Genomic DNA, 25,405 nt, shown 5'->3' on the forward strand with positions numbered 1-25,405 from the left:
GAAGATACACTTTCCACATGTTTGGAAGGTTAACTGACACACTGATGTCTGTCTGAGTCTGCAGGCAGCCTGAAACAACAGCTCTAAAGGAGAGGTATGAACTGCTCCATTCACCTCAAAGGGCTGTTAACTCTGTTGCCACTGAGTTTCAATGTAAATAGCAATGTTATTAACTATCACATTAGCAGAAAGGCCTGGCCAGTGTATTGATTCATCATGGTTGGATGCAGCAGGGGATATTGGGGTGGGAGGCAGTGTAGCGGGTGGTTTCCATCAGGGGCTGTTCAGAGGCCTGAGGTACTTTTGCCCCATCCTCCCCACAGCCAAGCACCTCAGCTGCCTCCTCAGCCCCATTCTTATATGCCTTCCTTGGTCCCAACAGTTCCTTACCCTCCACCCTATGACAACCTCTAAGGTAAGCATTGTCAACACAGAGATCTCTGCCCCACTGAAAATGGAACATTTCGGGACAGCTGCTAGTGCTGACTGTGCCTGATTCTGCAGAGGAACCTCCAGCCTGTGTCAGACTGCTGCAGAAACCAGGAGGCCTGGCAGCTGAGCTTAGAGCCAGATTGCCACAGGGCATTAAAGTATCATTTCCTGCGAGATCAGAGGGGGGAGCAGTCGTTATTCTAGCATAGCTCCCCCTGATCTCTGGAGAGACCAGGCCTTACATTTCAAAGTGTATTACTCTATTACAGGGGTAGGCAACCTATGGCACGGGTGCCGAAGGTGGCACACGAGTTGATTTTCAGTGGCACTCACACTGCCCGGGTCCTGGTCACCGGTTCGGGGGGGGGGCTCTGCATTTTAATTTAATTGTAAATGAAACTTCTTAAACATTTTTAAAACCTTATTTACTTTACATACAACAATAGTTTAATTATATATTATAGACTTATAGAAAGAGACCTTCTAAAAATGTTAAAATGTATTACCGGCACGTGAAACCTTAAATGAGAGTGAATAAATGAAGATTCAGCACACCACTTCTGAAAAGTTGCCGACCCCTGCTCTATTAGATGCTCCCAGCATTGCTTACAGCATTTTACCATCCTTGTGTGCTCTTGTAACCCAGGCTAAAACTGTGGCTTTATCTCCCACCACTGCCTAGATTTGAGGCAGCTACTGCCTCCACAGTTTAAGTCTGTTACTGCCTCCATGCTAACAGAGCTGGTCCTTCACCTCCAGCAGTAGTAGTTTACTCTTTTAGATCCAGAGATCCTGGGTTCAGTCTTAAGTTCCCTGTAAGCTTCATGGCCGTGCAGTAGCCTATTAAGTGCTGCACAGGTGCTCAGGGAACTCTCCTGGCCGGGACCAGCCAGGGCCAGGGGAGAGGCGCCCCTCCCCAAGCCCCAACTCAGCCCCAGACCAGACCTGCCATGGCTGGGGGAGGGGCCACAGCCCCTATCCCACAGCCCCAGCTCCAGAGCTGCCGAGGCAGGGAGAGGCGCATTTCCCTCCCAGCCCAGGTGCTGCTGTGGGAAGAGAGAGCTGGGGTGAGTCCTCTCTCCCTACTGTAGCCCCGGGGCAGCCTTCAGCCCAAACCCCTCACCCCTGGCCCCACCCCAGAGTCCACACCCCCAGCTGGAGCCCTCACCCCCCCCAACCCTCTGCCCCAGCCCTGAGCCCCCTCCCACACTCCGAACCCCTCAGCCCCACCCTCATCACATGAATTTTGTTATGTGCACCAGTGGTTGGAGCAGTGGCAGTTGGGCCTAGTAGTCAGTGTGGTGGCAGTCAGCCCAGGAAATGGAGCTAGAGGTCAGACCCAGAATCAGGAGTCAAGAGCAGAGTCAAAACAAGGCAAGCATAGGACTGGGAGCTGGGCTGGAGCAGGCTGAGGCTGGTGGAGTCTGTCACCACTATCAGACAGGGGAGAGTCCCAAGGGCAGACTGAACAGGTGCTATGGCTCCTGTGAGGCTTATACGCCTGCCCTCCAGTCACCAGACCAGCTCCTGGCTTGTGGATTGACTGAGCCTAGCACAGGAATGACTCACCCACTGCAAGTAGCTTAATCAGGCTCTAGTTCAGGGACTCCTCATGCAGCCAGCCTTCTGCCTGCCAGGGAGTGGGTCACCGAGCTACACTCCCAGCTCTCTAACTCTCCTTTGGCTGGAGAGTAGCTTCACAGCCTCTCTCATGTCCCTAGTTAACCCTCCCCCCAGCCGCATTATACAGCTTGGAGAGGGACTCTATGAAACATGAATAATACTAAGTGCCCATCATTAGCTCTTGTTACTCGGCAGAAAATCAATACAGGCTCTGTTACAATACGGGACATGCTGTTACTACCAGCCCTGTGTTTTGAGGACACCGCTACAGCAGCCTGCGGCATAGAAAAGCTGATAAAGGCCGAGCAGCAGTTCTGGGAACTAGGCTACCGCAGCCCTGGCTATTAATCACACAGTTCTTTGCAGGTGGCTTGTGCCAGAAAAACTTTATGAAGTCTCAGCGTTTCCTTGTGGGCCAGGTAAGACAAAGCTTCCACTCTTCCGCTGTACCAGACACTGGGTTTCTGCAGATGCCTGGTGGCGGCAATATGATCATTAATGATAACATACTTTGCTCTTGGATTTCTTTCTTTAAAAAATTCTCCCTTCCAGTCACATGCACAATAAAAACCATTAACACACACAGATTGCCTTTGTTATCCCAAGATCCCAAACTCCACTATGAAGAGTGAGTATTGTTATCCTTGCAAGTGTATAACCCCCATCTTACAATAGGGAAATTGAGTCACAGGGTGAAGTTCCCTCAGTCACACAGCTTAACTGGGTCAGAGCTGGGGACTGAACCCAGGTGCCCTGACACTAACACCTAGACTTTAGCCATACGATCATCCATCCTTCCTCTCCTATACAGCATCCATTAAAGAGCAGTGCATGGCCGGCAGATAACTGCCCACAACCAAAGCCATTTCAAATAGCATACACAAAACAATGACATCTCGGGCCAAACACAGCCTGGGGCAGGTGTGGTGGAAGTAGGATATGGACAGCTCCAGGCCACATCCACCAATGATGTAAGTGCCAAGTGACACTCTGCGGATGTGCATTAGCTAAATATCGACTTTTCAATAGCCTCATCACCGTGCTGTCTGAGCAGCTCACAAATATTAATGGCCATAGTCTCACAGCACCCCACTAGGTAGGGAAGCTTTATACAAATTTTCCACAAGCTGAGCGGAGGTACAGAAAAGTTAAGCGATCCACCCAACATGTCTTTAGTAACAGCAGGTCCCAGCCTAGTGCCTTAAACACAAGGCCACCCTTCGCCTGTGCACAGGCTAACAAGCTTCCGGCCCAACAGCAGTCTTTCTCCCAAAAGATCCCAAATCACTTTGCAAGCTAGCCACACGGATTGCCACATGAAATGCAGCCACTTTTAGGCTGAAACGTGACAGCTCTTTAATAGGGCACAGTAACACCATCTAACAGTTAAAGGCAGGAAGTGAAAAAAATAACCTCTTACTCCAGTTGAATTTGCAGGACAAATGGAGAACTGCCAAAAGCTGAAATTCAGCCAGGACAACAGGGTTAATACCGATTGCTACTCTGATAAAGATGCGGTGAGATCTTTAATAACGAAGCTTTGCTTTTATGGCTCATGTGAAAGGCACGTCCCAGGCAGTACAAGGATAAAAGGTTTAGAAAAATCTGGCCTGAGAAGAAAAGTTTAAAAGACTGGGCATGTTTAGCCTTGAGAAAAGACGACTGAAGGGGGACCTGAGAACAGTCTTCAAATATGCTAAGGGCTGTTGTAAAGAGGATGGTGATCAATGGTTCTCCATGCCCACTGAAGATAGGACAAGAAGTAATAAGCATAATCTGCAGTGAGAGAGAATTAGAGTAGATATTAGAAAAAAACTTTCTAACTATGAGGAAAGGTAAGCATTGGAATAGGCTTCCAAGGGAGGTTGTGAAATTCCAATCACTGGAGGTTAAGAACAGATTAGACAACCCTGTCAGGGAGAGCCTGCTCTAGGTTTACTTGGTTCTGCCTTTGTGCAGCAGGGCAGGGTTAGATGACCTTGTGTGGGTCTTTCCAGCCCTATGTTCTCTGAGTCTATGATAGCACCACGCTGAGGAACTGGCTTAGAGGAAGGAATGCCAGGTACTAATCGCTACCTCACTTCCTGGAGGTCTCCCAGCTCCCATGCAAACAACAACCCAGCCCCCACCCACATTTGGGGTGTGGGAATACAGCTGGTGCAGTGCGGTACAGCCTGCCTGATGCGTCACTCACATGAGTATTTATGACAGACAGTGGTGAGGGAGCAGAAAGTGTCCTACTCTTCCAGGAAACTTCTAGTGAGAGTCAACTAGAATGCTGTCACGGTGGCGTATTCCGATGGCCTGGCTGCCGCAGTAACTGAAAGCTTTTCAGCATCATCTGTCTCCCAGACTCTGCCTGATACTGTGACAAGAGGAGTTTAGATAGAACATGGGCCGTGGAAGTCTTGTTGGGTTAGATAGCAGGAGCAAGGCCCCCGACACACTGTTAAAAGGACATCTGCCTCCAGTGCTAATGCACAACTGCTTGGACAAATGTACCCTGCCTTGGGAGAGACAGTCCATTTAGATGTAATTGTATTAGGCTGGAGTTTGATAGTAGCAGCAGCACAGTGGGGAAACAGAACACCAAGGAAGGAGACAGATAATCCATGCTGGGGAGATGGACAATGTGAATGGCAAAGCAAGCAACCCACCAGCACACGTGAACCACTGCTAGAGAGTGCACCAACAGCCTCAGACATCATTCCTTTCAGGAGCTCATTCATAAATCCTTCCACGTACTAGCTCCAGCCAACCTTAAGGGCTCTTCTATCTCCCTTCTCTCTCCTCTTGCAGTGACCTCAGTTTCACTGCTATTGGTGCAAGAGCTTGCTCCTCTGCAGCTCCTGCCATCTGCAACAGCATCCCTGAAAGTTCTCAAATGAATTTCAAATTCCAGCAGAAGGCATCCTTGTTCTCCCTTGCCTGTGTCTCTAAATTGCTCTCCCCTCTTCCTTGCATCCATCTCTGTAACTGCATTGCTGAGCTCTGGAAAGCCTTTTGGGATAGAGGCCATACAATAGATATGAGACAAAATAAAGCTGTAAAAGGGAAGATTCTCTCTTCCAGAAGATACAAAAATGCACAGGATTTCCAGCTGCAGGTAGCATACAGGACACAGGGGACAAATGTCAGTCACATACTGCCCCTGGAGACACCTGTGAGAGGACGTTACAAGGACTCGACCTGGATAACAGAATGACTGACAATAACTCTTAACCCAGAATCTTAAGGCTATGATTTTCAAATGGTCCCTTTGAACATCCCAGTCTAAATAACTATGAACCACTTATGGGTTCGTCTACCAAAATTCGCCTATAGGTTAAAAAATACTGTGTACTGGAATCAGATAAAAACTTTGTAAATTATTTATTTTCATGGGATCAGTGCAAACTTTGAAAAGCCAAGATCTTCCTTCCAACAGCCTGGTAAATCTGTGACAGAGCAGAAGGTGTCCCTAAATATACCTAGAGCTATCAAATCAGTTCTATGGTAAGTGATTACGTGGCAGATAAGACTAGGTCTGACCTGCTCTACAACAGAACCAGATGGCTGGATACTGTGCACATGGCATCAGACCTCTCAGAACAGAAATGTGCCTGGTTGGCCAGTTACTGTGTTAAATGGCGGTTGTGAGCAGGACCACGTCAGGTATGAAGGAAAAGGAAATGCTGGCCTACCTGCGGCAATTTCAAAGAGGTGTTTCCCTGGTTCCTCAGGCTGAGGGGTCAGCTCGCTCACCTGATTGCCTTGCAGTGGAATGAAACCCTGTAATGGACACAGAAATACCAGTGAAGGGGGAAAGGCCTTAAGGAAAGCAGGGAAGGGATGAGAACACAGAACATAGTTTTGCAGATTTAGACCCCTCTCTTTTCCACCCCACCCTTTTCTTTCTGGTTTCTCCCTCTTTCTCTGGGTCTGCTTGTATAACACTTGCCTCCTCTGTCCTTTCCGACAATCTGACCACTGTTGATGCAAGAGTCTTCTCCTCTCCCTCAACTGATATTTCTTACTGAGCCCCAGCATGTTCAGTGCTCTACAATCAGAGAAGGAGACACTTGCCACTCCAAGGACCTCTATTTCTGACATCAGCACTACCTCTGCCATTGGGAACAGCCTTCCTGTATCCCCGTCTGCTGATGCCATCTCTTATTAGTCTAGTCTGAAAACATCTGTTCTCCTTAATTTCTCTCACTCTGATTGCGGTCTGAAAGCCAAACTTCTCATTCGCAGGTGGCTAAGGTTACGCACCAACATTCATATTTAGGTACCCAATAAGTGGCCTGATTTTCAGAGGTGCTGCACACCCAATAGCTCTCACTGGCTCCCACGCAGCAGAGGGAGGCATTTGAAGCAGATCAGCTGATCCAAACTCCCTTGGACTGTGAAGGAATTTGAATCCTGGTCCAAACTCTTCTCTCTAGTTTCAAAAATCCCAGACTGTATCTCGAGAGAGGGCTGAGCCACTCCATTTGCTTCCATGTCCAAATGCCCCCAGAGTGTATGGATGTCTGCAGCTGGGGGCTCTGATGGTCCAATGCTATATTTGGATTTGCCAGAAAGGCCCTTAGAGTGATGTCACAGCCATCCACCATCTCCCAGTGGTGCACAGCTTGGCCTCCCATTACCCTGGAGAGGAAAGTCCCTCCCCTTATTATGGGCCGGGAGAGGAAGCAGCAGTTCCCTTTGAAGTCCTGCTATGGGACAGCAGAGGGAGCTGGCTAAAAAGTTCCCAGTTCAGGTTCTTAGGAATCTATATGAAGTGAAGAGGGGAATGGGTGGCCAGAGGAGCTGGCAGACAAGAAAGGGAGTGAGGGGCAGATGGGCCACATGGATGTCCTGGCCCCAATGAGCCCACCTGCCTTTGCAGGAAGCTGTGTGTCGCCCAGTGCAGGGGCAGCTCTAGGAATTGCGCCGCCCCAAGCAGGGCGGCACGCCGCGGGGGGCGCTCTGGCGGTCGCTGGTCCCGCGGCTACGGTGCACCTCCCGCAGACGTGGCTGCGGAGGGTCCGCTGGTCCTGCGGCTCCGGTGGAGCTCCCGCAGGCGTGCCTGTGGATGCTCCACCGAAGCCACGGGACCAGCGGACCCTCCGCAGCCGTGCCTGCGGGAGGTCCACCGGAGCCGCGGGACCAACGGACCCTCCGCAGGCACGTCTGCGGGAGGTCCGCTGGACCCGCCTGCCGCCCTCCCGCGGCACGCCGCCCCAAGCGCGCGCTTGGCGCGCTGGGGTCTGGAGCTGGCCCTGGCCCCGTGACAATTTTTTCCACTACAACATCCAGATTCCAAATGAGAACGCTGAGCAGCACAATGTTCACCCTGCAGTCATCATTTATATTCATGCACACAGTTATCGGCTTTCAAATCATTTTAACAATAGACAAACCCGAGAGACAATGGAGCGTGTATAATATACAATGCTGGTAATCAAAATCAATCCCAATTAGATTCTCCATCTGCTTCCAAGTTTGTGTTATTCAAGTAACACAATTCTGGTATTTGATAGGGATGAGAACACCCAGAATTTCGATTAAAGGAATAAAACCTGCCATGTGACCTTTGCATTCTTCCTTGGGTAGCTGGGAAGACAGTAAATTAATTTTTTCATTTATGTTATTGCATAATTTTTTCTCTAGCGTTGCCTCTTGGAATAATGTCTTTTGTACAGTTGCTTTCTTTGGAGAAATTACTGTAATAAACCAAGGAGCCAGCTGGTATTAAATGTAAATGAATTAAGCTTTTACTCTTTTCTTTGAGTATATAATATTGAAATTACCAGACATAAATTACCAAAGCAGCAATTCTTGAGATGGAAAATATTGTGGGCTGGTAAATAAGCTCGGATTCATCAAGCCTCATGATGCAATGAGTTGGGACTCACTTTGATACAGCCCACTTCATTAAAATTACCCACTGATCTGAACGGATGGATCAGCCTATCGCTATAGAGGGGGCAGGGGCGGCTCCAGGCCCCAGCACACCAAGCGCGTGCTTGGGGCGGCAAGCCGCGGGGGGTGCTCTGCCGGCGTCGCAAGGGCGGTAGGCAGGCTGCCCTCGGCGGCTTGCCTGCGGAGGGTCCGCTGGTCCCGCGGCTTTGGAGAACCTCCTACAGGCACGCTTGCTTGGGGCGGCAAAATGCCTAGAGCTGCCCCTCTGAGGGGGCTGTGACAGTGTACCCCATAAGGCTTTATGGGGTGGGGGTGCTTATAAATGTATGTATGATATAACTGGAATAGTTTTGCTACATATGCCATGTAACATATCTATGTAAAGGTTATGTTCATCCTAGTTGCATGCAGGCGCCATTTGTGTGTTCAAAGTTATGAACATTGGCTGTATAATTGCTTGATTTCTAAGTAGCCTTACTTGGAACATTTGGTCACTTCTTGGAAAAGGAATGTGCTCAATCAAGAAGCATTTAACAGACAAAAGAGCTTGGAAGACTCCAATCCACATAAGTCGTCTACCTGAGGACATTCAAGGTAGCATGTGGGTAATGACTGCTGAGTCATACGCATGGGCATGTGACTTGCCCATGTGATTCCAAATCTCCATTTTGTGACTGGATTCTACACAGGGTGAGGAGGGGGTCTAAACCCACAAGAGAGAGTCTATTTAAACCCCTGGGAGACCCCTCCATTTTGTCTTCAACTGGCTAAAGAAGGAGTCTCTCCACCCCCCCAGGATACTTAAGGGAAACTGGAACAAAGGTCAGTAACTACAAGGAATGTGAGTGATTGCTGGACCCAGGCTAAAAGGAGATTAGCCTGTAAAAGGGAGCATTCTGGAACTGGTGAGGATCTTATCTGTATTTAGTTTGATTAGACATAGATTTGCGCATTTTATTTTATTCTGCTTGGTAACTTACTTTGCTCTGTCTGTTACTACTTGGAACCACTTAGATCCTACTTTCTGTATTTAATAAAATCACTTTTTACTTTTTAATTAACTCAGAGTATGTATTAATACCTGGGGGAGCAAACAGCTGTGCATATCTCTCTATCAGTGTTATAGAGGGTGAACAATTTATGAGTTTATCTTGCATAAGCTTTATGCAGGGTAAAACGGATTTATTTGGGTTTAGACCCCACTGGGAGTTGGGCATCTGGGTGCTAAAGACAAGCACACTTCTGTGAGCTGTTTTCAGGTAAACCTGCAGCTTTGGGGCAGGTAATTCAGACTCTGAGTCTTTGTTGAAGTAGACAAGAGTGTCTGGCTCGGCAAGACAGGGTGCTGAAGTCCTGCGCTGGCAGGGAAAACAGGGATCCTGTTTGTCTTTGGTCACACTCCTTTCCAGTACCTTGAAACCATGTGATGTCATTCCTAGGGGTTCTAGTCTTGGCACATCGGTTGGCAGCTTCCAGGGGGGGTTCTGTGATCCAACCCGTCACAGTGGCGTAGTTGAGCAGGGTCTGTGCACGGCTGATTGCTTTGAGGCATTGGTAGTGATTTTAGGTGAGTTTTAGGTGTGGTGGCTGGAGAACAGACAAAGTGGTTACTGGTTTGTTATTTTCTGTTTGCTTATTTCGGGAAAGGGAAGTAGGGACAGAAAAGGAAGTAAAATAAATAAGATTGAAGGTCAGAAGAAGCTAAAACTGCACTGGTTGCAAATTATCCAGAAAGGCTGAACACTGGGCACTGTGAAAGTCTCTGTTAACTAAGCATCCCCTGAGCTGAGTGCATCTCAGTTTCAGTGAACTCTAGAGGGGTGTGGCCCAGCACAAGAAAGCAGGAAAATGAGTACTAGTGACATCGCTAAGGCCTGGTCTACACTAGGACTTTAAATCGAATTTAGCAGCGTTAATTCGAATTAACCGCTCAACCGTCCACACCAGGAAGCCGTTTAATTCGACCTAGAGGGCTCTTTAGTTCGAATTCGGTACTCCACCCCGACGAGGGGAGTAGCGCTAAATTCGACATGGCTATCTCGAATTAGGCTATGTGTGGATGCAAATCGAACTTAGTAGCTCCGGGAGCTATCCCACAGTGCACCACTCTGTTGACGCTCTGGACAGCAGTCCAAGCTTGGATTCTCTGACCAGCCACACAGGAAACGACCCGGGAAAATTTGAATTCCTTTTCCTGTCTGGGCACTTTGAATCTGATGTCCTGGTTGGACATCAGGACGAGCTCAGCAGCACCTTCAACGATGCAGAGCTCTCCAGCAGAGGAGTCCATGCAATCCCAGAATAGAAAGAGGTCCCCAGCATGGACAGACCGGGAAGTCCTGGATCTGATCGCTGTGTGGGGCGAGGAGTCTGTGCTTTCGGAGCTGCGCTCCAACAGACGGAACGCAAAGACCTTCGAGAAGGTCTCCAAAGCCATGGCACTCAGAGGATACAGCCGGGATACAACGCAGTGCCGCATGAAAATCAAGGACCTGAGACAAGGCTACCAAAAAGTCAGAGCGGCAAACGGACGCTCCGGATCCCAGCCCCAGACATGCCGCTTCTACGAGGCACTGCATGCCATTCTAGGTGGGTCTGCCACCACTGCCCCACCAGTGACCGTGGACTCTGAGGATGGGATAGTGTCGAGGGGCAGTTCCTCGGCGATGTTCGCCGATGGGGAAGATGAGGAAGGGTTTGTGGAGAATGACGCAGGCGACAGCGCTTACAATACCGCTTTCCCCGACAGCCAGGATCTCTTCATCACCCTCACAGAGATCCCCTACCAACCCTCCCCGGCCGTTAACCCGGACTCAGAATCAGGGGAAGGATCAGTCGGTAAGTGCTATAAACATGGAAACATTTATTTTTTAAAAAACAGGAATAAAAACTATATAAAAACTTTTCCATATAAAACTATATAAAAAGAAGGTCCACACATATAGGGATGGAACAGAAATCCTCTTGGGACACTTCCACGAAGCTCTCGTAGAGGAGCTCGAAAAGCCTCCGCAGGAGGTTCCTGGGGAGAGGTGCCTTATTTGGTGCTCCGTGGAAGCACACTCTTCCGCGCCAGGCCTGTAGATGTTCTGCAGGACCGCAGGCAGGAGGAGAGAGCCCCCCTGCACTGTATCCGCAACCGCCATCCCCCGCCACAAAGTCCTGTCCCCCCCTCACCCAAAATAACAAGAAGGAGGGGTGCTAGGGGCCGTGAAAACTGTCACTGCACCTCAGCAGAGCGCTCATGTACCACACAGCTCTCATGCCATAAATTTTGAGAAGTGCTTCCCTTCCTGGATCACCCAGTCCAAAATCCAAGTTTCATCCCCCCATTGTGTAGTTGAGTATTAAAAGTAGTTTGTTGTTATTCACTGTTCCCGTCACGTTTTTCTTGTCAGAAGACTTTGTATGAAGGGGGGGGGGGAGGGTTTTTTTAATTGCATAGGACAGCCTCCATTACCAGGGTACAGACTTGGGGGCAGGATCAACAGCAGGACACACACAGACTGCAGTCACTAGGCACCAGGGTCAGTCTGGGAGGTGTATGCTGCCCCAGGGTCCTAGCGCTTGACATCCACAAATGGCAAGGCAGGCTGCCCTTACCATGCCCTTCCACCCTAGCCACGAGCCTCTCCGATGCCCTGAGCCCCAGCAAGAGCCCTCATCCACGGATACATACTCACCCTTCCCACACACCCCTCACCCCTTCCTACGCCCCAACCCCCAGCCCAGAGCCTGCATCCAAACTCTGTCCCAAAGACGGCACCCCTCACCCCTTCCTGCAAACCCACCCCTTCCTGCACACCCACCTGCAACCGTCCTCCCCCCAGAGACCGCTGTAGGAGCAGGAGCCTGTCATTCCTGTAGTGTAGAAGCGGTCTGTACATCAGTGCACACCGTACCCACCACAGTCTGCGTCCATGTTTCAACCCTAGAACAGGAATTCATAATTAAAGAAAACTTTGTTAATAATCAGTGTTCCATTAAATTTATTTTAAAACGTGTGTTGGAAGGGGGGAAACCTCGAGAACGGGGTATGTAACCGCAGATCGAAGTCAACAGTCACTGAAACAGGCTCAGGTTCAGCTTCTCTGTAAATCAAGTGGACAGTCATAGGTTACCCTGCTCTCCGAGGAACCTATCTTTCAAAGCCTCCCGGATGCACAGCGCTTCCCGCTGGGATCTTCTATCGGCACGGCTGTCTGGCTGAGCGTAATCAGCAGCCAGGCGATTTGCCTCAACCTCCCATCCCGCCATAAAGGTCTCCCCCTTGCTCTCACAGAGATTGTGGAGCACACAGCAAGCAGCAATAACAACGGGGATATTTTTTTTGCAGAGGTCCGAGCGAGTCAGTAAGCTCCGCCATCTCCCCTTGAGACGTCCGAAAGCACACTCCACCACCATTCTGCACTTGCTCAGCCGGTAGTTGAAGAGTTCCTTCTCACTGTCCAAGGCGCCTGTATAGGGCTTCATGAGCCAGGGCATTAGCGGGTAGGCTGGGTCCCCGAGGATCACTGTAGGCATCTGCACATCCCCAACCATTATTTTGTGGTCCGGGAAGAAAATACCTGCCTGGAGGCGTTTAAACAGACCAGAGTTCCTGAACACACGCGCGTCATGAACCTTGCCCGGCCACCCCACGTAGATGTTGGTAAAACATCCCCTATGGTCCACCAGTGCTTGCAGCACCATAGAAAAGTAGCCCTTTCGGTTAATGTAATGGCTGGCCTGGTGGGCTGGTCCCAGGATAGGGATGTGAGTCCCATCTATAGCCCCACCGCAGTTTGGGAATCCCATCGTGGCGAAGCCATCTCTGACGACCTGGACGTTTCCTAGAGTCACTACCTTTGAGAGCAGTTGCTCAACGATTGCGTGGGCTACTTGAATCACAGCAAGCCCTACGGTAGATTTGCCCACGCCAAAGTGGTTCGCTACTGACCGGTAGCTGTCTGGCGTTGCAAGTTTCCAGAGGGCTATGGCCACTCGCTTCTGCACAGTCAGGGCTGCTCGCATCCGGGTGTCCTGGCGCTTCAGGGCAGGGGACAGCAAGTCACAGAGTTCAAGGAAAGTGCCCTTACGCATCCTGAAGTTTCGCAGCCACTGTGATTCATCCCAGACCTGCAGCACTATGCGGTCCCACCAGTCCGTGCTTGTTTCCCGGGCCCAGAATCGCCGTTCCACACCATGAACTTGACCCATTGCCACCATGATCTTCACTGCGCTGCGTACCCTGCTTTGTGAGAGGTCTGCGCCACTCTGTGACTTCCTGTCCTCACCGCGCTGACGGAGCCTCCTCGCCCGATTTCTCAGCAGCTGACTGTGGAAGAGGTGGACGATAAGGTGCGAGGAGTCGACAACGGCCATAAGTGCAGCGATGATCGCAGCAGGCTCCATGCTCGCAGTGCTGTGGCGTCCGAGCTGTAACCGACCAGAGAAGGGCGCGAACAGATTTCCCGCCGGCGCTTTCACGGAGAGAGGGCGGGAGTGACGGTTGAATGATGACAGTTACCCAAAACCACCCTCATCACATTTTTTCCCCCAGCAGGCATTGGGGGCTCTACCCAGCATTCCAATGGGCAGCGGGGACTGCGGGAACTGTGGGATAGCTTCCCACAGTGCACCGCTTCCAAAGTCGACGCTGGCCCCGTTACTGTGGACTCAGACAGTCGAATTAGTGTATTTAGTGTGGATACACAAATTCGACTTCATAAGGTCGATTCCAGAAATTCGAGTTAAGTAGATTCGAAATAGCCTTGTAGTGTAGACGTACCCTAATAAACTAAAGCTGACCAAACTGGAAGCAAAAGAGAAAGAAAATGAACATAAGAGATGGCTAGAACTAAGACAATTAGAAATTAGTGTTTTGGAGGCAGAAAATGCAAGGGAAGAAGCTGCGCACAAGAGGGCTATGGAGGCCCAGAAACATGAATTGGCTGTTATGGAGATGAGGAGACAAACCCCTCCACCTGTTGGCTCCACTTCCCCAAAAATCCATAAATGGGAGTGACTATGTCCACAGTATAATGAGTCCAGCGATATCGCCGAGTATTTCATCACCTTTGAGAGACTGTGCACCCTCCATGCCATCCCTGAAGATCAGAAGATGACCACATTGATAGCAAAATTGACAGGCAGAGCTCTGGACATATTCAATAAGATGCCTATTGATGATGCTTCAAACTATGGTAAATTTAAGGAACTGGTTTTGAAACAGTTTCAGGTTATACCTGAAACCTACAGGGTTAAATTCAGAAGTCTTAAGAGGGGATCTGGATTAAGTAATGTGGCTTATGCCAATGAAATGAGAGATTTGGTAGATAAATGGGTGCGGGGGAAAGGCATTACAAGCTTTGAAGGGATGTGTGATCTGGTTACTCAGGAACCTTCTTTAGCCAGCTGAAGACAAAATGGAGGGGTCTCTCAAGGGTTTAAATAGACTCTTTCTTGTGGGTGGAGACCCCCTCCTCACCCTGTGTAGAATCCAGTCACAAAATGGAGATTTGGAATCACATGGGCAAGTCACATGCCCATGCATGACTCAGGACTTGCTGGCAGCAGTCAATACCCACATGCTACCTTGAATGTCTTCAGGTAGACTTCTTATGTGGATTGGAGTCTTCCAAGCTCTTTTGTCTGTTAAATGCTTCTTGATTGAGCACATTCCTTTTCCAAGAAGTGACCAAATGTTCCAAGTAAGGCTACTTAGAAATCAAGCAATTATACAGCCAGTGTTCATAACTTTGAACACACAAATGGTGCCTGCATGCAACTAGGATGAACATAACCTTTACATAGATATGTTACATGGCATATGTAGTAAAACTCTATTCCAGTTGTATCATACATACATTTATAAGCACCCCCACCTCATAAAGCCTTATGGGGTACACTGTCACACCCTCCCCCTGAACTTACTGCCAGAGACTTGGACACTGTCCATGGCGGAGGCAGTACCTGTAAAATTCCTGTTTGTCTTTGGTCACACTCCTTTCCAGTACCTTGAAACCATGTGATGTCATTCCTAGGGGTTCTAGCCTGTTTTGGGGTTCCTGGTCCCTGGATTCCTGATCCCTGGATTCCTGAAAACAGGTTGGGGTATAGTATTGCTAACAGAATGCAGGCAGCAATATCTGTTAAAGTGGAGGTGTCTTGGCATTTCGCCACCAATGCCATGAGGTGGTGTGCCTCAGTTTCCCCTTCTACACAGCAGCATGGGCCTGTTATGCTTTTGCTTCTTTTTACAGGTCTGGGCTGAAAAGTAACATGCTGGTGGGGCTGTCTCCTCACCATCCCTAGCACGTACAACAGCTTCTTCCACAAGTCTGGTATGTCCCACATCTTTAAAGGGTTTACCACCAGTATGAATTCTTTTGTTTTATCCCATAGGTGAATTAGCAAAAGACACAAGGTTAACAGCAAATCTATGGTGGACAGGCTTCGTTCACTCAATTTGACTTGTTTAGCGTCTATTGCGTTTTCCCAGGTCTCTGTACCCTCTGGTAGACACACTGATGCAGATTCTTCTGCCTCTTTGGGGAAGGCTTCTAATTCAGGCATGTGGTTGGGTCTTTGGCCTGGAAGGGGTGTACTACAACCCTGCCTGTGCCGGCGCCGCGAGGGCGGCAGGCAGGCTGCCCTCGGTGGCTTGCCTGCGGAGGGTCCGCTGGTCCCGTGGCTTCGGAGGACCTCCCACAGGCACGCCTGCTTGGGGCGGCAAAATGCCTAGAGCCACCCCTCTGAGGGGGCAAACAGGCATCTCACTAAAACCTGGTAGGGAATGGAGAGTCGGGTCCACTCCTAACAAAGTGGTGGGGGAGGCAGCCCCCTTGTCAGAGTGGAGTTGTCTGGCCAACTCTTGTAGTGGCATCCACGGACTCTGGAGGGAGCTTTATTCAGCTCCTCTTAATGAGGGGGATTAATGTCAATTGAGAATGGTGACACTCAGAGACCCACTCCAGAGTTTGATACTCCATTCCAGTGAATTACATGTTACAATCACTCTAGAGTTTATAAGGCTACAGTCCAGTGAACTAATAACTCACTCCAGAGTTTGAGACTCCTCAACTAAGGAACAGACAATAACATTCTAAAAAACCCACCAACCCTATGTTGCTGCATCATTAAGGTTAACAATCACAAAAAGTTGGGAAATGCAGAAGTTAGTTTCAACAGCAAAATTACCTTGGTTACACTGCACATAATACCTAGCTCTTATGTAGCACTTTTTCATTCATACCTCTCAAAGTACTTTACAGCAGAGTATCTTTATTCCCACTTTACAAATGGGGAAACTGAGACAAAGTGACTTGCCCAACATCACCCAGAAGGCCAGTGGCAGAGCAAAGAACTGATCCCAAGTCTTCTGAGTTCCAGTCGTCTATCCACTAGGCAACACTACCTCATCTGTGTTGTATATTTAATGAAACACACTATTGCTGTTTGTTTGCAGAGAGTAAGAGGAACACTGTACCAGAAGAAGAGGAAGCAAAATAATATTACCCAGCCTGGTAAGGGTTTCTGCTGGGACTTTCACTTTTGCAACCTCTGCCTTTTTGTTATTTAAACTGTGCAGTCTTAATGCATTCATGTCATTTTCTCAATTTAATTTCCCTGGATTTTCAAAGAATTTCCTCCCTGTACTTAATATAATTACAACAGATGAGTATGCCTGTTTTTTTAAAAAATTCTTAAATTCTTTATGGTAAATTTGATGTGGCTCTGAAAAATTTAAATTTGAAAGAGAAAGGAAGGATGGAGTTGAGTCACAGAAAGTCAATAGCTGGCACGCAGTGCTTGAAATCGGAGTGCTAAGAGAGCTGGCCAAGCTACGGAAGGGACTTGGACCATCTACTGCTGGATGGCCCACCCATGGCTCCTGTGGCAGAACAGCTGTCAGGAGGCAGCTGATGAAGACTTTGGGGTACATGGGAGTAGCCCATCTGAAACACTGGAAAGGTGGGCAGAGCTCACCAGAAACTAAAGGCCCACCCCCCCGCAGGCAAGTGGGGGGGCCACAGGATAGGAATCAACTGACCACATGGAACAAAAAGAAAACAGGCGCAGGAGTGAGGGTTAAAACCTGGGAACCGAATGAGGATACTGAGCAGAGAACCCCAGGCAACACCCATTGCTCCACAAAGGAGTCTGATGACTCTGCCCAGAGGAACTCTGCCTCAAAGCAGACAACTCGGAAACGAAAATAGGTCCCTGGAGCTTACAGGTTTTTAAGTTAGCTTCAGCTAAGATGTCATATCTAGCAGGAATGCAAGGAACCTATAGGCCTGAACCTTTAAGTTATTAGCATAAGCAGTAAAGACTATAAGCCGTAGCATATAGTCACTGCTGGGAAATTTACACAAGTCACAAGATGGCATAAAATATTTTGCTCATTTTGCAATATGCAGTTTTGTTGAGATCTTGCATAAAACACTGATAGGTAACTGCAAGAAGTCAGTTGATACTAAATTTGGGATAGGAACATCAGCAGGTGCATGATTGCAACAGTAACCAATGTATATGCTAAGAAGTCTGAGATAGTTACTATACCAAGCTGTAGGACAAGAACAGCCCAACATTATTAGGGTGAGGACGTTAGTTAGGGGCAAAGGATGCAGAACACGCTTATGAAAATTTATGGCAGTCTTCAGACCAGGTAATAGGCCCAATCACAATCTAGGGAAACAAGACCTTGACCACTAGACTCACATGGCATGACAGAGACAGGAGAGAACCCCTGTAGGCCACCACCTGTCTTCTATCTCTAGGTGAGTATGATATGACAAAGGATGTCAAATGAACATTGCACTACTGCTATATTCTTGTTTGAATTGGAATCTTTGTGTTAAAATATTGAAAACTCAGCTTTTCCTTAAGGGTGAGTGATGCCACCATGCGTGTTGGGGTTCCCAACCAGTCAGTAATTCTAATTCTACTGGTGCTAAAACCTATCAAACCTCTGAGATCTAATCCGTTTGCTAATTAGGGATTTAAAATAATCAATATAGCCAATAGATGAGGCAAGACCCCTCAGTCACAGAGAGCCTCCCTGTGAAGCTTCCTCCTCCTGGACTGGAGGGGGTTGATGAGGAAGTCTCACACCAATGTGGAACATGATATCAAGCTGATGGTCCTGAAGACTGAGGTCCTCTATTTATCCACATCTAGTGGAAAGGCCAGTCTTCCCAGTGCTGCCCTGTCAAAGAGCCTCATTGCTGAGCTAGAGGGACCACGATTAAGGGTGAGAAGGGAGTTCAGTTTACATGGCCCATTCTTTCTTTGGCCTCTTGTTTTTAACTTGCATCAAGGGAGCTAGTTAGATAAAACAAGACAAATACAGATGGGTTACAACAACTCCCTTGGCTTCAGTTGAGTTTCACCTGCTTACACCAGGATTGGATTTTAGAGCTAGCCAAAAATATCTTACACAAAAGGTTTTTCCATCGAAAAAAGGGTAAAAATTGTTTTTGATGAAGATTTGTGGTTTTGTTGAAAACTCAAAGATTTTTTGTTTTAAATCCAAATTTGTTTGAGCTTTTGGTTTATCATCAAAAACTTGAAATTTTTCACATGTAAATGAAATAATTTCCCAGACAGGTCTACTGAATTTGGCCCAGTATTTTGGCACTCCTAGACAGAGAACCCATTCTCTTCTAGAATGTGCACATTATTTACAGTATGCCAGGAGGAAATTATTTGGATGAAATTAAGATAATGAATATACTGCTACCAAGATCTTCACCTAAACTGCATAAGCACAGCATGGCAACTTAACTAGTTGAGCTTCCATTCGCCAGGGAGCTGTCGGATCCAGCACTCCACATCATTAATGAGACTAAATGCCACAGCTACAACAACTGGCTTCTTCCTCTTGAACTCTGCATTTGCCAGCAGGATGCAGATCAGGAATATGTCAATGAGCACTAAAATGTCATTAATGCAAACATGCTGGGAAAACACGATTCAACTCTCTATTGCAGAGACAAATGTGCAGGAAAGGGCCTTTAAGGGGGGGGAAATTATCAAGAACGCAAAGAACTGACTCGACAAACATTGTCATACAGTTGAAGGCCATGTGCTCATCAGCCATTAAGTGGGCAGATACAATATAATATAGACCCGTTAGGAGTTCATCATCCAGTTACTTTTAGTTAGAGATGGGCACAAGCCTCAAAGTTTGGACTGAGATTCCAAATTTTCCCAAAGCTCAGGTGTGTTCTGGTCCAGGTAATCTCAGATTTTGGCCTTACGTTCTATTTTATTTTTTGTTCGTTCTAACATAATATCTATGACTCTCAGATTACATCCAATTCTTGCCTGCCATAAGGCACAGACTTCCAAAGCTGCTGGCAATGATGGGGAAAAGGATAAGGAAATTACAGAGGGAAGCAAAAGAGCAAGAGAAAGGAAGTGTTAGCCAATGGGTGTTTCAGAATTGCTTTCCTGCCCCTCTCCTGACTCAGCAAAACATTTAAACACATGCTTAACTTCCACTGATTTCAATGGGACTTCAGCACATGCTTAAAGTTCAGAATAAAGATCATTAGAGTTTCCTATTTTGGGACTTAGTGCATTCCCCTTCCAGGATAAACAAAGAGCAGTGATCTGGCTGGAGGACGAGGCCATAGAAAATGACAGATCACCGTGGAACCAGAACGGGTAAAGGGGGCATTAAACTGGAAAAGCATCCGCAACCCCACACCTGAACGTGCTCTGAAGGTGAGAGGGTTGTCTACAGAGACATTTTGGTGGGGAATCAATGAGGGTCTCTTTTGCCCAGCCTGGCTTTTTTCAGGCAGTTTGGAAATCAATACGGGCAAATCAGATCTATTCCAGGCAAAGTCCATATGACACTGACTTGTCAGCATTAGCTGTTTAACTGCTGATCATTTTAGAGAATGGAATGGGGGAGGGGGAAGACTTGGACATCTAGAGCAGGGCGGGTCAAACATTTTCCATCAGCATTGATTTTTGAGGGAAAATTGGGTTTGTGTCTAAACAACGTTTTTCATAAAATGTGTCTTTCTGCAGAAAATTTAGATTTTTCATCGACAACCCAAATGCCTAAAAACTGGAATATTTCAGACAAAATGTGGATATAGTTTGCTGTGGCACATCATGGGAGTTGGGGAGGAGGAAACCACTCTACGTTCTCAACTATGAGTTGGGCTTAACAGCCAGGTTACATTTCCCATAATGCACCATAGCCAGAGAGACTAGTGCATCATGGGAGATGCAGTCTGACCAGGGAGCCTATCCTATAGGGGACAATGGGGCCTTGAGGCACCTGAACCACATCTCCAAATCAAGATGTTTTTGTTTTCATTTTTTCACTGAAAATTCCAACGTTTCAGTGAAACTTTTTGATTAAAATGAGTTTCCTCGCATGGTCTTTAACATTTTCCATGGCAAAAAGCCCATTTTTCAACCAGCTCCACTGCATAGGGAAGAACAGTGGAGAGAAACAAAGACAAGGAGGAGAAGGAAAGACAGAGAAAGGGAGGGTGGAGAAGGAAAAGAAATACAGGGTGGTGAGAAAACATGGCAACAGAATGATGTTGAACAGGACTATGAGGTAATGAATAACTAGAAGGCCATGTATTAATGACAGACCATATTTTACCCTTGATCTTTGTCCCAACTTCCAACTGATGTCAGCGGGAGATCGGCAGTGGATCAAGGGTGACAAGTCTTCAGTTCATCCTCCAGCCCATAAAAGGTACAAGACACAAGCTTGAAATCTGAATTCAGATTTTGGACACCCTTGAATGTAGGTAGAGGTTGGATCAAGAGCTGCAGTTTGTCATTCAGGCCTCTCTCTGGAAAGTACTTTTTAGGTCATGGGTGCATGGTGAAGGGATAGATTGTCACAGCAGCCTCCAGCATGGTCTTCCCTACCTGCATATTGTCCGACTGCACTGGGTGGAGTTGCTCTCTCACAACTGCTCCCATTAGGTGATAAGAGACTTCTCTGGTGGATAATAGAGTCTAGCTCGCTACCATCCAGTCTTTCTGGCATTTCGTAAAACTGTAAATAAACTAATAGAAAGTAGGAATGATATGAAGAATCTATATAAGCAGGCAGGGCATATTGATTCCATCAGCAGCTCTCACTGGTAGTGAAACATTACTGAATTTAAACAGATTGATGTGACTTCTCCACCAGTCAATCAGGCTGCATTAGCAACCTTGCTCAGGAGCTAAATTAACAATTGTTTAAATCAGTTCAATATCACAGGGTCCAACTTCTGTATACCAAAGCAGAATAAACTCCAGCAAGTCCAGAAACAAAAACACACCAAATCCTAACTAAACGTACCTTTCTGAGCATTCTCTGATGGTAGGTGGTTAGCCATAGAACCCTGCTGGGTCAGGGGTTCAAATCCAACCTATGTCAATACTAGCTGGAGTTACCACTGTCTCACAGCTGTTTAGTGGGCCTCTATGAAATGAGTTCTGAGGACAAATCTACACATCACAGAAGCCCCCATTTGGATTGTGTCAGAGAGGCCAAATACAGTAAAAGCTTTGTTATCTGGCATGTTGGGGGAATGGAGTTCAGAGTGCAAGAGGGGATGCGAGGTGCAGGCTCTGGGAGGGAGTTTGGATGCAGGAGGCGGCTATGGGCTGGAGCAGGGGTTGGGGGTGTAGGAGAAAGGTCAGGGTACCCCTGCAGCTCTCATTGGCCACAGTTCCCAGCCAATGGGAGCTGTGGAGCTGGCACTCAGGGAGGGGGCAGTGCACGGAGCACCCGTGGCCGCACCTCAGCCTAGAAGGCAGAGGGAAATGCCAGACGCTTCTGGGAGCCACATGCAGCCTTAGCCAGGTTGCACCGCCGACCAGACTTTTAATGGCCCAGTCAGCAGTGCTGACCAGAGCTGCCAGGATCTCTTTTCGACCAGGCATTCTGGTTGAAAACTGGACACCTGGCAACCCTATCTACATCAGGGAATGTTACAAAACATTTCCCACCAGTGCAACTGCTGGTTCAGCTGTACCAGCATGGGCCCCAATATAGACAAGTCTCCTGTGGCCAGACATTTTACTTTGTTAGCCTCCTCTTAGTGCTGGTAGGATTTTTTTGCAATACTCCTCATGCCCATAGAGTCAAACTGCAAGAGATACTGCTGGGTGAAGGCCTGGAACACAGCCACTTTCTGAAGCTGTATGAGCTTCAAGCTTTCGTGTGTAGATTCTAAGGCCAGAAGGGACCACTGTGATTATCTAGTCTGACCTCCTGCATTACACAGGCCAGAGACTTCCACTGCTGCTTTGGCTGTTTGATGTATTTCTGTGCTCAGAGGAACAAGAACTCCACACTTATTGTGAAAGCAATGCAGCCTAGGGGAAAATATCCTGAACCTGCAACTACTCATTTCTCTCCCAACAAGGAAACAACTCACTCCTAGAGTCCAAACTTCTTCCAGTGGCTTGGAAGCAGTGACACCGTTACAGGGACAAATCTGTTCACCACACCTCCACTTCTACTCTGACCCAGGAAAGATGGACAGCCGTTTGTGGTGAATCTCAGGCAATCAGCTGGAGTGTCTTTTGGGAAGAAGAAAGGAAAGTGGGTCAGAGTCCTATGTTTCTCACTAACTTTTTTTTTTTTTGGAAGGGGGCAGTGTTTGCATGACAGTACAGATTTGTGGGAGGCCATATTTTAACCTGAGACAGCAGCAAACCAGGGACCTCCAGAGCCAAATACATCGTCTAAACTGTAGCAGCTCAAAGAGCCAAGGCTCTTTAACTAGGGTGTAAAAAATTCACATCCTCTGCTAATCAAGCCCAGCAGGCGACCCGTAAGACATGCTGCCCAGTGGATTACAAGATCTTCAACACTAGGAGCAGTATGCCATTGATAGAGTGTCCAATCTGCTCGATCAATAAATTGCATGGATGCGTTCTGGTTATTTTTAGAGGGTTCCCTGCTGTTTGCGGAAGCAGAGATAAGAAGAGAAGATTCCCAGAAGCGGCTGGCTGTCCCCACAGTGGTTTGTGGCAGGATAAATCTCCACCATGCTCTACATAATGTATGATTTTGCCCACTTTGAAACTGCTGCCACGCCGCTGCTAAGTGCCGTGCGGTCTGTTAGGGCCAGTGGGACTGTGTTGTATAGATGCTCCTGCCAACACAGGGGCTGGAAAATGGAAGTATGCAAATACTCTTCAGATCTCAGAGCACAAGGAACCAGGCAGAGAAGTGTGTCAGCTCCTTAGGGGCTGGGCTGAAATGTCTGATTATTACCAGGTGTCATCTGGCAGTTTACTAATCCCCATTATCTCAGTGAGATAGCTCCAGAGCAATCTAGAATTCCAATCCTAAACAAGTCAATAAAAACATTTTGCAAATGCTTGACAATGTGCTTTGATCATTGCTTATTATACTCATTATAATGGCCCCCCTGTTCCTCTGTGCTCCTGTCTGCTCATTGCTGCATCCACCTGTTGTGTCTCATTTCAGATTGCAAACTCTTTTGGGCAGGCACCATTTCATTACATGTGCGTGCAGCACCTACCATCATGGGCCTTGATCCCCGAATGGGCTTTCAGGCGATGCTGCAATATAAATTATGACGACAGTGCAGAGCTAGGTTATCTGTCCAAAAACCACACACACCTGGGGATGGAATCTAGGGAGAAGACAGAACTCCATCAAAATCCAACCTGAAAGTTGTTTGTTTTTTGAAAAAGGGATGAGAATCAGTTAAAAAAAATCCAAGAGATCAGGAAAAAAACCACCCCACACCCACAAAGCCATAAGCACACTGTGAATGGGGTTCACTTAAGCTAGAAGACACACTGAAAGCATCTGTAAGATACAAAATGAGGAAGCAAAGGATAATCAGAGCCAAAAACAATTCCAAGGAAGAGAATGGAAACACACAAGAAAAATCAAACTGAAGCCATCTCCGCCCATGTACAATAGAGCCAGAATCCTGGCAAATTTTGGGTGTTCAAGATCCTTAAATCATTTTCAGTATAAAATGTTCAATACAAAAAGAGAACAACAAGTTAGCTAGACACCTGCTCCTGCTCCCCTTGAATCAAAGGGAGTTGTGCTACTGGCTGCCAGACGCACAGCTTCTTTAAAATACCCTAAAATACACACCCACCACCCCTTTCTCTGGATCATCAAGAAACCTTTCAGGTGAAAACCCCTTTTAACACAAGGAAGCCCCTGCTACCTGAATGGCAATGTTCAAGAAGGACAATGCCTATAAAAGTTCACTCTGTGACTTAGACTGGGGAGTTTTGTTTGTTTGATTTAAAAATCAAAACTTTGCCATTCTTCTGGAAAGATCTGTCTATAATTCTTACAAGGGCCTTGGATCAGCCTCAGTACAGTGCCCAACTACTCTAGCGCACGTCTTCTAAGGAAACAATGCATGCTGGGAAAGGCTAGCTCCGAGGAGTGTCATGTCCAGGAAATCTGCTGCCAAAGCTGGCTGGATTTACTAAAATCAGTTGTTTTATGTTTCCATACACAAGGAGCAAAGAGATGCTTTCAGCCTGAATGAATTCCTGTAGATCAAGAGGGCAAACAACCAAGAGTTAAATCTCCATGAGAGAGCGTGTGTGTGGGTGTGTGTGTGTGCTCTATGACTTGCAGTTTCTGAATTGAACACACAAAGGCTGTTGTCTCCAGTAGACAAAACTCTTAGAAAATATCAACATTTCCGTACACAGACAAACCCATAACAGTTTCAACCATAGGCTTTACCTTAATTATTAGTGCATCAGCTAGAGATGGCCCAGAAACTGTAAGAACTACTCTGCTCTCCCCTGAAACTTTGCACATATCTAGAATCAAACTAAATGTTGGGCTAATTACGCTTCCCTGCCACCCACTGGTTTTTTTCCTTCACATGCATCAGAAATGATGAAATCTCATGGCTGAGATTTTCAAGACTTAAGAGATTTGGATGCAGAATCTCTGTTAACATTAATGTGAATTAGGTATCCAAATCCCCTAGGCACATTTAAAATGGTCTCGGAGCTGGTTGCAGGAGGTATTCTCTTGAGGAGCACAGTTCTCCTGAGTTTTTCCTGCCAAGGTTTACCAGACTCAGGACAGCGGGGTAGTTTGGAAGAGCATGCAAACTTATGCATGTGTGTATGTATAAGAACCAAACCTTCTGAAACTGACTCCTCACATTTAACTCTGGGCTCTTGGTTCTAGCATGTATAGCTTCCCACAGGCTCAATAATGGCTCTCAAAGTGTGGGTGTGAGGTGGGGAGCAAGGAGTCCCTTTGTTGGACCCCCGCTCTACACCCATATTCCTTCTCTACTGCTAACACCAGAGCCCTGTGTTTCTCATACTGTCATTTCTCTAAGAGGAGCATATTTACAGAATTCTCTGTAGAGAGCTGGAGTCATAAGATTTCCTTTAAGCAAACAATGCAGAATACATAAACTAAGTTATAAATGGCATAGTCCAAGGTTCATTATCCCTTGTAGTA

The 25,405-nt window shown here is 47.4% G+C and overlaps 1 protein-coding gene and 1 long non-coding RNA gene across 3 annotated transcripts in view; one reads left to right on the forward strand and one right to left on the reverse strand.

Annotated features, from left to right (window-relative positions):
- ARHGAP22 (Rho GTPase activating protein 22) overlaps window positions 1-25,405 on the reverse strand; it is a 282,538-nt gene that overhangs the window by 196,326 nt on the left and 60,807 nt on the right. For both annotated transcript variants that reach the window (XM_045025804.1, XM_045025803.1), the window contains exon 3: window positions 5,739-5,826. In XM_045025804.1, the coding sequence (XP_044881739.1) occupies window positions 5,739-5,826 (88 nt within the window). The remainder of the gene's footprint in view (window positions 1-5,738; window positions 5,827-25,405) is intronic.
- On the forward strand, window positions 15,189-22,664 carry LOC123375141. Its single transcript, XR_006581321.1, has 5 exons — window positions 15,189-15,269; window positions 16,394-16,451; window positions 19,526-19,659; window positions 20,599-20,659; window positions 22,332-22,664. It is a non-coding gene; the product is annotated as an uncharacterized LOC123375141 (long non-coding RNA).

Source organism: Mauremys mutica, chromosome 7 (assembly GCF_020497125.1).
Source record: "Mauremys mutica isolate MM-2020 ecotype Southern chromosome 7, ASM2049712v1, whole genome shotgun sequence".
Taxonomy (NCBI): Eukaryota; Metazoa; Chordata; order Testudines; family Geoemydidae; genus Mauremys; species Mauremys mutica.